Below are 15,449 nucleotides of genomic sequence, written 5' to 3'. Positions count from 1 at the left end.
CCTTTGTATTCCTATTACCAAAAATTTCCAAGTGGCCCCTTTATGATTTGCTCCACTGTAATAGCTAACATCCTAATTGTGTCATAGGGGCAGGCTTGAGCACCATGAAGCTTTTCCATGTTCAAAGAGACGTGCAGCAGGGATCCCTCTCTGTCCACCAAGCGGTACGACTAACACAGGCCCCCAACACCAGCACGGTGACTAGGTCCCACTGCATTGTAAACTTGGGTCATAACATAGTCAAAGGAACCCATGAGAAAGAAGCAAATGATTAGGAAGAAAAGCCTTGTTTCACAGGGTAAATTCATTAAATTAACCCATTAATATCCATTAAAAATTTAGAATAATGAAAATAGAGAAAACTTACAATGATGTGAACTTTGTGAATTTTCTCCTTGCATATAAATCATTTAAAAAAAAACATGGAAAACAATTTTTTCCTTCTAGTAGCATATCCTGGAGCTCTCTGCGTGTTCCCCAGAGGCAAAGACTATTACCTAGACCAAGTTATCACACCAGCTATTACCTTTCAGAATATAAACTCATGACTTGCATTTTTCGTTTACAGTGAAACGGATGATACTATCTCCACAGCAGGACGTGTACAATTTCATAGCAAGCTTAACATAAAATTTGTCATGTACGTCCAAGTCCACATGCCTGCAGGAAGGCTCATTCACATCTCACTGCTAGGCATTTACGGAAAAGCACTTACAGACTGGAAATAAGATGTATGAACAGGTAGTTTATGCCACCAGATTCTGAATGCAGTGCAAATACTGAGCAAATTACCAATGGTGACACACAATTCGTTTTTACCCACATGTTATTAAAGTTCCCCAAACGGGTTGCCTTTTTATATTTTCTTTGACAAACTCTCATTGCAAATTTAGGTTCATAAGTTCAGTATCTGTATCAACACCCACTAATGGTTCTCGACTTTCTTCATGAGATAGCTGGCACTACCATCCCCCAGGACAACAAGTGTTCACTCAACTCTGCCAAGCTTCTAATTTCCACTCTTTGGCTGGGCTTTGACAAAAATTCTTACAGAATAATGTAGGATCCAATCATCTGCTACCCTCTTACTCCTTACTTATACAAGGCAGTGAGGGTGGGGGAAAATTTCAAGCACAAGACGGAAAATAGGGCTTTCCTTTTTAATTCCCACCAAACTGTGATTCTCTCTTCCGGTCTGAAAATCTAACCCTAACATCTCACTTAACAGAAAGCATCAATCCCCAACAATTGCTATAATACATCAAAGGATTCAGGAAACTAGAAGAAGTTAGCAAACATTGTCCCTTTCTATAAGTTTACAGGCAGGACCACAGCACTTAAGGCCCCTAGTACTTGTCTGGCCAGCTCTTCCATTGCAGGAAGGAAATTGAGCGGTGCCTACTTTTGTTCTATGCTGTGCTTCTATATTCGGTGGAATTCAGCCAATGGGAAAGCACTACTGGGGATGTACATTTAAATCACCCATTGGCATCAACAAAACAGGTCCCAAAGCAGCTCAGTTCTGGCAGGTTGAGATAGTTAACCCTCCTTCGCATGAACAAAGGGACATTAAATGTCATTACCTTTGAGAACAGAAATGTGCTGCCGGCTCTCTCCATCTGCAGGGCAGCTCCTGAATTCAATATCTTCACCATCTTTCAGTTCAACCTTATCATAGCCATACCAGCCAAGGAGTTCATTCATGGTGTTTTCTGCAAAGTTCTGAAAGAGAAGCATAGGCTTCTTATTTACATAATCAATAACTGAGAAGAATGCATAAATCGCATTCTGTTCACACTAACCATTTGCTGCCAGCCCCACCCCACCTTCCCCAGAGTCATGTTCATTTTTCAAATCACGTTCAAAAATTGTAAATGCATTTAAGTCGCAGGATGACGCATCTAATTATGACTGGGCTTCAGACATTTGCAATTTAAAGATAATAGGAAAAAAAGGCATTTGTCCGTTTTGCTTACGAATAGGAAGTCGTATTTAAGCATATTCTTCTGCAAAGTCTATACCCCCACTAAACACCAAAATATTGAAAAGCAAAGCACAAACACAGCTAAGAAAATATCGTGAAAGTGAAAACAATGAATCAACCTTTTTTGTGGCTCAGATTATTTAAATTAGAATTGCTTTCTGATTCAGGTATTGTTTCTTAACATGGCTTTTATCTCAGATAAAGCAAAATCTCAGTAAGGAAGTAATTCCTCAGTTGTCAACTACTACCATATAGAATGCTGAATAGGCTACAGGGGTCTCCCTTTTGAATTTTCCCTCTTGCAAGAGTATACTTTAAAAACAAATGTATAATTTGCTTAACAAATTTCATTAATGACAGGTTCTTTCTCCATGAAATCTAAGGTCACTATGATTTATCTTCTGACAAGTAACATAAAAGTCCCAAATAACTTTAAGTTTACTGGCAAGTCGAGACTGTATAATGTATGAATACACTTTATGAACTATAAACCAATATATAAATGTAAGGTAGTATCATTATTATTGCTACTATAGATATCAAACTGTGAAAACAATAGGTATAGCTGGGCAGCTCTAAAGCTTTCGTATTAGTTGACTATTTTTAATAAATGTATCAACTGCTAGATCGGGAAACAAGATGTGAGACTGCGTGTATGAATGATCTTAATGCTTGCATATGCCTTAGAGCATCTCTGAGAAACAGAGAATAGAATGGTGGTTACAAGGGGGTGGAAGGTGTGGGGAAGTGGCGAGATAGTGGTCAAAGGGCACAAACTTCCAATTAAAGATGACCAGGTTTGAGGATCTAATGTACAGCATGATGATTATAGTCAATAATACTGTATTATATGCTCAAATGTTGCTAAGAGAGTAGACCTTAAATGTTCTCACCAAGAAGGAAATGGTAACTACAGGACAGGGTGGAGGTGGTAGTTAATGCTGTGGTGGTAATCATTTTGCAATATGTAAATGTATCAAATCAACATGTTTTATACCTTAAACTTACACAATGTTACATCAATTATATCTCAATAAAGCAGGAAAAAAATTAAATAAAAAGAAGGGCCCTATACTACAGACTAGGGTTTAATAAATGTTTGTTGAATGAATTTCTATTTTTAAAAAAAAGAAAAGCATCTCTATCTAGCAAGGCAGCCTGAGCCTAGACTTACAAATGAAAAAGTATATATTCTAAACTTCTCTGTGGCTCAACACATCTTTTCTCATCCTCCCTAGAAGCTGTCATTTCTGAATTACACTAGGATGTATAATTTATATGCCTGAAACAAAGCACCGAGGCTAAACCAGAGTGTGCACAGCCTCAATGTGCAAGTTCCACGTTCTCTTTAATTTCACAACTTTAGATTTCAGCAGCGGTTGCATAAAAAAGAAAAGGTATTACACTACTGATTCCACAAAACAAACCTGGCATTTCAAACCACCCCCAGGATGCTAGATTTTTTGCTTTAGCACCACTTAAGCTCAGAGCTTCAAGTGGGTTGGTCTGTGATGGCATAGTGCACTGGCAATTTTTAAAAACCTAGCCAGATTGATTCAGTGTTACCATCCACAAGGCCAAGAGACAGTCATATCAAGCTTTCGGGAGGCCTTTGCCCTGACGGTTGGTCATGCCCACATTAAATAGACATTCTTTTCATGAATGTACAAAGATGATACGATCAATACATATAATAAACTCAGCAACTTCTGTAATACTGCTGAGAAGGACTCGGCTAAATGATGCTCTTCTGAATCAAAAGAGATCCCTTCAATGAGGCGTCAGTTTCCCCCAATAGCCAAGGCTTTTCCCTGAGCTGAGTGCCTGGACTGGAGAATGACCGTCACTAAGCACACAAAACCATGGTCCTCCACCAGCACGCTGGCAGCAGGAATCTCCAAGGGTGGGGATTATGCCTTACACTGAAAAACCAATTCCCAGCAGCGCTAATGCCAAGTTCAAGCCATCCCAACAGTTGTGTGCCATTTGCCCCAATGTCTAAGAGAACCGTGCAAACAAGACAGAAAATCTTTCCCATAGTAACTCTGGCCACCACCTCCAATTTTCTAGAACATTTGTATCTGGGTGCCTCTCTCTCCAGTTCTGTCGAACCTCGGAAGGGACACAAAGGCTACAGATGCATAATTCATGGAGCGACCTCCCAGCCAAGGATATAGGTTTGTTTGTTTTAGTCCAACTGCAAATCCATTCGGCCTTTCAGAACCAATCCTAGGGATGGGGTCCAGAAGTTTCAGACATTTGGGTAAAAAGTGAAAATCCTCAAGTGGATTATTAACACCAAATTCACATTATCTGGGCATCTGAACTGCACCACTTAGTTCATAGTGTGTGCAAAAACTCAGAGGCTCTGTGGGACAATCAGTATGAACTGGGTTTGTTCTATGATTTTTGAGTTTCTATAAATGGCAATGAAAATAAACTCTAAAACATTCCCTTTCTTGTCACTGAAAATAAAAATAAGCACCTTTTAATGCTTTGATATATGGTTGCAAAAGCAGAAAACAAAAGGTTTATGAAGCCTCAAGCCATAAATCTCAAACCTTTCATGAGAAGAGGAAAGAGAAAAAAAAGAAAACAAACAGCAAAGTTTCTTGTAGTGTAAGGACAGTAAACAGACCGTCACCTCTGCCTTATGTGCTACTCTACCAAGAAATCAAAGCACTCCAAGGAACAGATCACTGAACACTTTTAATTTCTAGGTAGCATGTGATGCTAGATATCATACTGGCTCTTCATAGTGCTAAACCAAAGGAATGAAACAGATTTTTGCAGTTATCATCCAAGAAACATGACGCATTCTAGGAGAAATGAATTAATGTTTATTGGCCATGGAGTTCTCAGGTCCTTCTCATAGAGAATTCCAGCAGTTATTTTTTGACTTTGTTTTGTACTATTACCCTTAAAAAGGGGGGTATTGCTATAAAAGAATTATTCCTTTCCTGCATAAGTTTCTTATGTAAGTTGTTTTTTAAAAAATGTTAAGAAAAATAAAGCAAATAAGAGTTAAAATGCAGTGAGATTTTAAAGCTAGGAATGTTCAATAATAAAAGCTACTGTACTAAGGGAGAGGTGGTGAAATCTGCTCCCCCCACAAATCTTCACCCAGCATTTATCCTAGAGACTTGGGGCAGGACATTGTCTCTCTCTCTCTTTTTTTAATTGAAGTATAGTTGATACACAATATTATATTGAAGTGGGGCCTCTTAAAGTCCCCCCCAACTCTAAGAGTCTGTGAAATTGAAGAACTTCTACTTATAAATACTTACAAAATATCTTCTGCAAAAAAATTAATATCATAATTACAATGATCACACATCATAAATTTTACTCAACAGCCACTATTTCAAATATTTTATCAATTGCTCCCATAAACCATCAAAATGTGCAGACATTTCAATATTCTGGCTTCTGAATCACATTTTGCAGACTGCCTCTCACCCTTGGAAGTGGCACAGAGATCCTTTTTGTCGTACGATGTGGTCCAGTTTGGGTCTGGAAAATAGGTCACTTTAATTATAATGATAACGTCTAACACCCTTATAGCACTTTTCATTGTTTCCACATCCTATAAGGCCTCTGTTCCTTTCAGTTACCCTGAGTTTGGGATTGATTTCTGCAATAAACTTTTGGTGAACCTATGTGATATGCTCATTTTACAACAGAAAATTAGAGCATCCAGAAGGTAGATGACAGGCAGGAGAGGTCACCCAATAAAGTCAGAACAGAATTACAGATCTTCGGAATCTTATCCCGGGCCTCTGTCTATCATCAGTTCTCTCCAGGACAATGTGTCTGTCAGCAATGCCAGAGACACCAGCTCCCTGGACCAAAGAGCTGCAAATCAATCATACCACAGGATCTCAGTATTACATATAGCCAGGGCCAATCAACCTATGTTTAAATTTTGCTTGCTTTCAGATTGGATCAGTGGCCCCCTACTCTTTGTAATTATTGGTATTGTTGGAAATGGGGGTGCTCAGAATCCACGGTGAAAATTTAATCTTCTCGGTTTGCAATTCTTTTGTGCACATCTGACCCGGCTTGCTTTGCAGCTGTGCTACTTTACCCCAGTACCCCATCCTCGCCCTCTCCAACCCCCCCTCTTGCCTCCAGAGGTCCTAACTAAGGACAGAAGACAATCCGAAAACATTTAGTCTGAAAGCATGATCTCTTCCTAGAATTAAAAAAAAAGGTCACAGAAAGATGGGGGAAAGGCAGGAGATGGTACCATTTCCCCTCGACTTCCGACTTCGTTAGATACTGGCGACATTTATCTCTGTTGGAACTTAATTCCAGGACAATCATTGGATACTCTCCTTATCCAACGGGAGGTACTATGCAAATGTCAAAGTTCAACCTAAATGAGATTTAATGGAATATTTTACAGGGTAAACAATAAAGAGTTGAAGTCAGGCATTTTGAAAATTGAACTCATTATAAATTCTCAAGATACCTCTGAAATGTAAGTACTTCAAGGTTTTCAAAAAGGACTAATGATTTTATTTTGAAAATACCAGATTTTAAAACATAAGTATGTACCGCTGATTCCTTTCATAACCTGGCCTTGTATAATTGAATGTTTATGTTTTCAACTTTGTATCCTACCCAAGAGAGCAGAAAATTTTCAAAGTGCTTCGACTCATTCATTCAAATGAGAGAAAAGCCATTCCCTCCCTCTCCCTACACACATAATTCCCATTTGCACTCTGAGTCCCAGTTCTAGTAAGACATGTCATCTATCCTAAATACACTGTAAGTTACTTGAGGGCAGAAACCTTTTATTTCATTTTATGCCTCATCTAGCACAATGCCTAGCATTAGAAGGTCCTCAATAAATGTGCTAATATGTTTGGATATGTTCACATATATGTTTTTTTTAATGTGCAAATACAGAAAAATGATCAAACAAAATCCAGGCAAACTGACTCTGAAAACAAATATGTAAAAATTTAAAAATGTTTAACACCCACTTTCATCGTATTGGGGATTTAAGGTGATAACAATGTTTTAGGAAAAGGCAACTGACTCCATGCATTAAAAGCCTTAAAAAGGTACATATCCTTTGATTCAGTAATTTTATTTCTAGGCATTACAGGAACTACTCTAAGGAAATAGGTGCAAAGTATGCGTGATCAGGAATGTTTATCTCAGTGGTATTTTCTTAGAAACAAACTATATGTCAAACAATAGGAATTTGGTTAAATAAATTACAGCTTAGTCACGGAATGACTAAAATGGAATACTATTGTACCACTAAAATATATGCTGTTGATAAAATTTTACTACCATGAAAAGCTATTATCAATATATTAAGTTTTAAAAGGAAGTTAATACAATATAAGACCATTTTTGCTTTCTTTTAAAAACTACACATCATCCATAGAAAAGGGCATGAAAAGAAATACACCAGAAATGTTGACAGTAATTGTGTCTGGGTGGGGAAATTATAGGTTTTGTTTTTTCTTTTCTTATTTGTATTGCTTATTCTACTATTTCTATCATGTCCATGTATTATTTTTATAAAAATAAAAAATGGTTTAATTAAATATTAACACAGAGTCTCCTCACAGACAACCACGTCAACCAGATTCATAATCCTACTGAAAATAAAAAGGATCCGCTGGGTACATTATTTAACTTCAAAATATTCTGACACACATTATTCAAGGAAGTGGTGATTATGAGAAACAGTTTCAAAGGAAAAGGAGAGAGACCCCATAGTATCTCTGCTAGCTGAGGTTATAAACAATAAAATGATGGTTATTTTTTGGAAAATATCTCATGTCCCTTTTCACCTCCATGTACTCTGACTGACTTCCGAGGTGGATTTCTGTTAAGTGTCACCAGGCTTGCCAATCGAGATTGAAAGGTGTGGCGGAAGGCAATCCGAGGAAGGGAGGCAGTTTCCTGTGTAGGAAGTAGGAATTGATTGGAAGTCAGCTTCTAACTGCATCCCCAGGTCTGGCATGGGGCTGAATCTAAGTCATCTCTCTTAACACGGCCCCAGTGGTTTGGTTTTATGCTAAGGCCCGCTACTGGGAAGGTCAGGGGATAAAGTTTAAATAGTGCAAAAGAAATATTGAAAGAGCTCTTTTCAGATTACAAAATACTTCCACACTCATGGTCCCACTGGATGAGATGGTATCCTAATGACGAGCCACTCCCCACAGATGACCCCTCCGAGGGTCACCCACATGCAGGACACTATGAGGGTGGCCAGGCTGGTACTCCTGGTACAGACTTGACCCATTGAGCCCTGATTTATTTACCTGACCCACAACCTTTTAGCTTGAAATACGCTGAAGACAGTCACTACACCCTATCTGACCCATTTTGCAGCACTGGTCCTGGCCACAGCACAGTGACTGCCAAGCGGTTCCAAGGGCAGAGGGCACCCACACCAGGTAAACCCAGCTCCAGCCTGGAGTGGACCTGGGGAGAAAGCCTTGTTCTCTTACTGACATATGCTGAACTGGATGGTTGTATAGCTGCCAAATGAAACCCAAACCGTGAGTTTCCACATATAAAATCTGTGTGGTTGTATTGTCTGGTTGTGACACAGAGCAACCAATTCCCACCCCCAACTCCCATTTTACTCTGTAGCCAGAACATCAAATATCCTAAGAAGAGAAGACAAATGCTGTGAAATTGTGGCTTCCAGCCCTCAGGCTCTCGCTGTGGCAAGCAAAGCAGGTGTGCAGCTGTGTGGAGCTGTGTCCTAACACAGCTGCAGGACGGCCCTAAAAATCACTGAGGTTGGTTATGTTCCTTTCCCGTCCGTGTCAAAGTCACTCAAAGCAGCCCTTTGGTTATATAAGAGATATTGACACCCATCAGTCTACAGAGCCTAAAATATACATTCAGGGGGGCTCATTCACCACATGCGTTCATGTCTGTTTACATATTTCAATTGGTACCACCCGAAACAAAGTATTCTATTTTTTTCTCATGCTACTCTGTAATATCCCTTGTCTTTTTGGAAAACACACAATAATCTTATTAGTTTGAGTGCAAGTGTGGCTGACTTCCCATTCTACTGGAAGAGGAAGTTTTAGACTACAGAGATTTTTAAATGATCTACCTTCTACTTCTAATAATTTTTTTAAAAGAAGAAGTATAAAGACTCTTAATGAGAAGGACACTTCCTGAGAAGATATAAAAAGTCTGGTCACCCTAACAACACCCTGCCTTTCCCTGGAATTCTCCTTTCTCAGAAAGGCACTTGAGCTCCCTGATATCTGCCCCTTTTGAGGCCCTGTTTTTGACTTTCCTTTAAAAACTGTTACCTCCTGGTTTCTATGAGTCTGTCCTGCACACAGGGAGAGCAGGGCTTGGCAAGCACAGAGGCAGGAAACGCAGAAGGGAATGAGTCTGTCAGACTCATTTTCTTCTAGTTCAAATGTTTATTTCAGATTTGGGAGGAAGTGCAGTGGTTCCTTTCCATTTCCTCGTCTCTGGAACCTGCGAGTTGTATACGGCTTAGAGAACCTCTCTCTCCTGCACATCACATTCACAAGTTCACAGATGGAGAGAAAGACTCTTTTCAGAAAACCCCTGACTTGAACAGAGCAGAATTCATAGCTCTCCGCGCACTCCCAGGACCATTTCTTATGAGTTTAGACTGGGGGCTTGAGCAAGACAATTGAGAGCAATTCAGAGGACAAGGCTGGTGGGTCTGGAATATCCTATACTAATTCCCACAGTACGGGTCCTGTCCCACCTGACAGTGCTCCCCAGCTCTGCCACGTGGCACACCTAAGGTCACTGCTCAGCTGGGGCCATCTGACGTCATTTGTGAATGCTACCATGACATCTGGTCCCAAACCCACTTTCTAGGTTCCTGAGACTTACTGTGTCTGACATCAGAATGGAGTTTCAGCAGCAAAACTTAAAATATACCTGTTTTAGTAATGAGCTGATTTCCGCCTTAACCATGCTGACTTTTCCAATCCACACTCTGGTTTCTCTAATTTCTTTCTTGTTTTCTTTATAATGGCAAGCTCTTCACCTCACTTCACTGACCAGCTTGACTCTGCAACTTGTTTTATTGTCTATGCAACTGACATACGTCATTTTTAATGCCAAAATGGAGACCATCAGAAACCAAACTAGAAAATCTTGTGGTGAGTTTACTACTAACTCTACCAGATGGGCCTGACTCTGACTTACTGGGAATATTTACAGATAGCAAACTTCTTCAGCAAAGGAGACCCTAAGACATTTAATACAGAGTTTCCTGTAGTTTAGCAACTGATAAAGAAGCCAAACATTGTAATACATTAACTATGGTTTTTTAGGAAAGTTTTCAGGATAGAGGGCTTGATCTAATCACTTTGGTTTTGTCAGAACCTTGAGAGAGAAAAATCAGACTCATCTCTACTCATAGTTCAGAATTTGAATTGTATTACTGCTCGGCAGCCACTAACCACATTCACTTCTATGTACACAAAATATATACCCTCAAGCGGCTTCACACTTGTAATTATTTACACTTCAACATACATTCACATTTATGTATCCAATAACACAAACTAGCTTTTTATATTTTATCTACCATGTTCTGGATGGACTCCTAACCCTTCCAGATGTAAGAATTCCCCCCTACAAGCCATTTATTATGATTCATGTCAACCAACAGGATATTGAAGACATATTACATTAGATACAAGCACAGTATTCACTTTAGAAACCAGAAGTAGCCAAAATATAAAGTGCATTGCCATCTGACTTTTTGAAATCCTGTTAGTCACTAATTAAATAAGGCACACTGGTTGTAACTAATGAATCTTTTTAATCAAGAAAAACCAAAATGGAAGGGAGGGAAAAAAAAGGAAAGATAAAGAAACATGTAAAGGTCATAAGGAGACAAACATTTCTACCTGAAGGTATCTTCTCTCAAGTACACTATAAGCAAGCTATGCCAAGTCATGTACTTCTCACACACAAAATTATATTGTATCAAATTTAAATTTGTTACAACTGCCGTGCACATTAAACCAGTGATAACAAAAATGTAACTCCATATCTGATCTAGTGAAACAGCAACCAACATTAGCTCCCGGCCACATGAAGACAATCTCCAATGCCATTACTGGTGTCAGCTAAACCTCAGCCCGTTTGCCTTCTCCGGCCATTTTTAAATAAATGTGTGACTATCTCAATCAGGAAATCTTGAAGGAAGTCTCTATGATGAGGCGATTTTGTGGCTCATTCTCAGTGCCCTGCATTTGCTGTACTTAAAATAGACACTTGTACCAATGTCCTTTCTATTACCCGAAGGGGAAAAAAAAAAAAATCACATACACACCAGTCCCTTTTCTCTCAGCTCGCAGAGAAGCAACTTGATCCAACCAGTGTTGAAACCTGAGTAGGTCACTGTACACCATGATAAAATTCCCTAATCCCTGAGCCAAATCTCCCGAAGGGGGGCCTCCTCCCGAGCCCCCACTTCCCAGGCTGACTTTTCCATTCGCGCTCTCCTCTTTCCCTCTTTCATTTCCCCTACCTTCCAGCCTTGATATGTGATCCGCGGTGGGGGCTCAGGTTTCCGTTTTTACAGCTTAGGCCGTGCTAGCTGTATACATTCCTTTCTTTCTGCCGGGCAGTGATTACTTACCAGGGCTTAGTTTACACTGGTCCAGATGAAAGCCGTTCAGATGAAGGCAAATACAGCCAGGCGGCCCCAGCACCACCGACAGGAGGCTGCACAAGGCCACATTGTGTTCTCGCTGACATTTTGTTGCACATATTTTTACACAGGGCAACCAACTTGTCATGTTACTCTACACTTCACGTTTGGGGAGATGGCGGGGTAATAATACCGTGAGGTTTGGGGTGGGGTCTTATTGATGTACTTACTAATATTAAAGGCAGAAAAATGTTAAAGAGAGCAAAATAACCCTTCTGCCTTTTGACTATGAGGAATCCCTTTTTAAGTGAGGACTTTTGGTGCTATTATATTAGAGGAATGCCTGCTAGACAATTCCACTAGAAAAGGGATTTCATAACTTATTGGCATGGTGTGTGTTGACATGACTGAAGGTTTCGGCTAGGGGTCTCTAACACATTGTTCCAAACCGGAGACAAAACACCAAGCCTGCAGGCAGTTGAATTACCTGCTGCGTGAAACTTCTTATTTAATGCTACTCTGTAATGAAATCTTGAGGATTAAAACTTCAAACAGTAGATAGTGATTTGCAAGAAAATAGCATTTTAAAAAGAGGAAATTCTGTGCAAGAAGGTTAATTCCATACTTAGTCCTGCAGCACTGGCTAAAAATTGTGTAATTTTTCCTCTTCACACAATGTTGTTTTTGTTTCTTCCTCACCAGTTCAGACAAACATCTGTTCTACTGTAGAAGGACAACTATCTCCCAAACCGCGGAGTGCGCCCGCAGCCAAAGTCAACAGCGCCAGCCCCAAGCACCGAGCACAGTCATCCTTTATATCCAGCCGGGATAACATTTCACATGTTTTGATTAAAATTAGCTAATTTGTAATTCGAGAACCTATGAAACTTAAAAGCTGCCATCCATATAGATCCCATTAGGCAGTGCTTTAAAGGGCCAGTGGTACAGTGATTTCCCAGCAACTGGCTTCGCCCCTCTCTTCTTCCTCCACCCACAGTTTTAAAAATGACACGGAAAAGATCTGGGAATGCAGGACAGGAGGGAAGGGTAAGCGAGGAAGAATGGTTACTCTAGGCTGTTTGAATTCCACCCCCATCAGAGGGCATCAGCTCCTACTGGCCTCTTTTTTTATGAACTGTCTATCGTAAGAATCAGTGGTGGTTTCCATCACAAGGAATGGCACTGGTTTCCAAGGCAGTCCCTTAACTCTCTCTGGACTGGGGCTGCACCCCGTGAAAGCACTAAGTTCCTCTCCCTGAAATAAAACCCTAATTCCAAAATTTAGATTGTTACAGACATGTCCTGGTGAAGGAGAGCTGAGCAGTGCACCTAGGTACACACAGAAAGGATGTGTTACCCACGCGCCCCTTTCTACACATGGGCTTCACGCAAGGCACTCATAGAATATGCTTGTTCTAATCAAGAAAACGTCAAAACACTATAATTTTTACTTAGTTCATGTCGTTTTCACCCAGTTTGTTTTTTAAATTCAAACCTAACCAACCTGACCAAGTCAGTGGGCAATGTGAAGGATTCCATGCAGAAGATGGGGGACAGGACAACGGCTGCACAATGAAGAGCTAACGTCCCCCCACCCTACCCCCAAATCCACTACTTGTGTGTAACTCACAGAAAGAAAAATATATAAATGAAATGATGTTTCCTCAAATCCAAGAGGGACTCATGAAATCAAGACAGAATAAACCCCTGGCCGGGCAAAAGCTTCAACTTCACGAAAAATAATGGGGTGCGAGGGGGCACGGAGCTGAGCGGCGCCCGCGTGCAGTCGCTCCCGCGAAGCAGCTGGGGCGCGGGCGGCTGCCCCCGCCACCTCTGGGGCACCGCTGGCCTGGCGGGGAGCCCGGCGAGCCTTTCCGAACAATGGGCCGGCGCCCCGCGAAGGCCGCCCCTCAAACAGCTGTACTCGGCGGGGCTGGCCGGGCTCCGCTCAGCTGGAAGCGGGGCCCGCGACGGCGAGCACGGCGCAGGCGGCCGGGCAGGGGCGCGGGCGGCGGCGGACGCGGCGAGCCGTCCAACGGGACCCATACCCGCGCCGCTCGGCCGCACCTCTGCACGGTCGCGGCTGGCGGCGCGCGGGGCGCAGGAGGCGAGCCGGGGAGAGGGGCGCCCCGCGCGCTCAGGGTGCCCGGCCCGGCAGCTCCTAACTTTGCAGGGATCGGGGGACGGATGCCAGGGGGAACCTGCACCGCCCGAGAGCGGAGCCTCCTCTCCGCTCCCCGCCGCCGCTGGGGCCCCGGGACCGCCCCCTGGTCGCGCCGGTGCCGACCCGGGTGGGGGGGGTGAACCGCGGGGGGCGCCCCACCCGCAGCGCAGCCGAGGCGGGCAGATCCTGGGGAGGCAGCCCGCGGGCGGGCCTGCTGTGCACCTGGCGAGGGCGCCCAGGTCCCAGGCATCCGACCCCAGACCCACGCCGCGGCCCGCGGGGAGCGGACGGAGGGGGCCCCGCCTGTGCGGCCCCGGGCGCCCACGCACCTTCATCTCCTCGTTGATCTCCCGCTTGACGGGGTGAGCCGGCTTCCTGCTCCGCTTGTTTTCCGGAGGTCTCCCTTCTTTCTCCATTTCTGCCATGTTTTTGTGTCTGGTTTCTGTGGAGACGAAATGGCTGCTGCCGCCGCCGGCGGTGGCGGTGGCGGCGGCGGCGCCGGCGGAGGCGACGGGGCCGCGGGCCGCGGGGAGGGCAGCGCGCGAGCAGCGGGGTCTAGCGGCGGAGGGCGCCGGAGGCTGTCAGGGGGGAAGGAAGCTCAGGGAGTCTCGGGGAGGCCGCCGCCGCCGCTCCTGCGCCCGCCGCCGCCGCTCCTGCGCCCGCCGCCGCCACCCCTGCCGCCGCCGCTCCTGCCGCTCCCGCCGCCGCCGCCGCCGGGCCGCATCCTCGGGGCCCCGCGGAGCCGTCAGCCATCTTCCGGCGCCCCGTCCGTCCGCATGGGCGAGGGCAGCGGGCCGGGCGCGGAGAGAGCGGCTGGCGGCGTGCGTGCGCGGCGGGGAGTGCGCCCGGGGAGCGCGCCGGCCCCGGCGCCCAGCGCCGCCCGCGAGCCGAGCCGGGGGCGGGCCGGGGGCGGGCGGCGGGCGGGGGAGCGCGGCGGGCAGGGCCGCCCCTGGCGCGGGCGGGCGGGGCCTGGGCGCGCGGAAGGGGCGGATGCTCGCGGCCGCGGCTGCTCGCGGCGGGCGCCCCCTCGGCGAGACGACGCGCGGCCCGGCCGTTGTCCTCGGCGCCGTGACGCGGGCCCGGGGGCCTCGGGGTGGCCTTTGCGCCCGTCCCGGCGGCTGCGGAGGAAACGCGAATGGGGAGAAGGGAGGACGCGGGGGGCGGGGGCCGCGGGGCCCCGAGGGCGCGTGGAGGCAGGGCCGCTGTCCTTCCCCGGGAAGGCGGCCCGAGCTCGCCACCTCCGGGCTGCCGCGGCGGGGTCTCGGGGGGCGGCGGGCACAGTCCTGAGCCGCCCGCAGCAGCCGGACCGGGTCGCCCTCTGAGGGCGCGTGGGGGCTGCAGGCCGTGGGCGAGGACCCCGCACGCTGCTCGCCCGGTCCCAGCGCGGCGCGGGCCTCGACTGCGCTTACAGGGATGCTGTTGCCCTCCGAGAACCACTCAGAGGCGGGACGTCTCGGCCTTCGCCCCCCCCGTTCTTTCCGTACCCCCCCCCCAGGTTCTCCGCCGCACTCGCACCCTCGCGTCTCACTACCAGTAACGGCTTTACCCGGTGCCCCGCGCGCAGGCTTGTCCCGGAGCCCTGGGTTTAACCCCCAAAAAAAGGGGTGCTCTGGGAGCGCGGGGGCCCTCGTCGGGTTCCGTTCTCCAGAAAC

The 15,449-nt window shown here is 45.2% G+C and overlaps 1 protein-coding gene across 2 annotated transcripts in view; it reads right to left on the bottom strand.

Moving 5' to 3' along the window:
- SOBP (sine oculis binding protein homolog) overlaps window positions 1-14,260 on the bottom strand; it is a 148,480-nt gene extending 134,220 nt beyond the window's left edge. For both annotated transcript variants that reach the window (XM_036902899.2, XM_036902900.2), the window contains exons 1-2: window positions 14,127-14,260; window positions 1,584-1,722 (exon numbers count right to left, since the gene is read on the bottom strand). In XM_036902899.2, the coding sequence (XP_036758794.2) occupies window positions 1,584-1,722; window positions 14,127-14,222 (235 nt within the window). In that variant the 5' untranslated portion in view covers window positions 14,223-14,260. The remainder of the gene's footprint in view (window positions 1-1,583; window positions 1,723-14,126) is intronic.
- Window positions 14,261-15,449: the final 1,189 nt, after the last annotated feature.

The sequence above is a fragment of the Manis pentadactyla genome, chromosome 12 (assembly GCF_030020395.1).
Source record: "Manis pentadactyla isolate mManPen7 chromosome 12, mManPen7.hap1, whole genome shotgun sequence".
Classification (NCBI taxonomy): Eukaryota; Metazoa; Chordata; class Mammalia; order Pholidota; family Manidae; genus Manis; species Manis pentadactyla.
The sequence above is the reverse complement of the archived record's forward strand: the minus strand, read 5'-3'. Positions and strand labels throughout refer to the sequence as shown.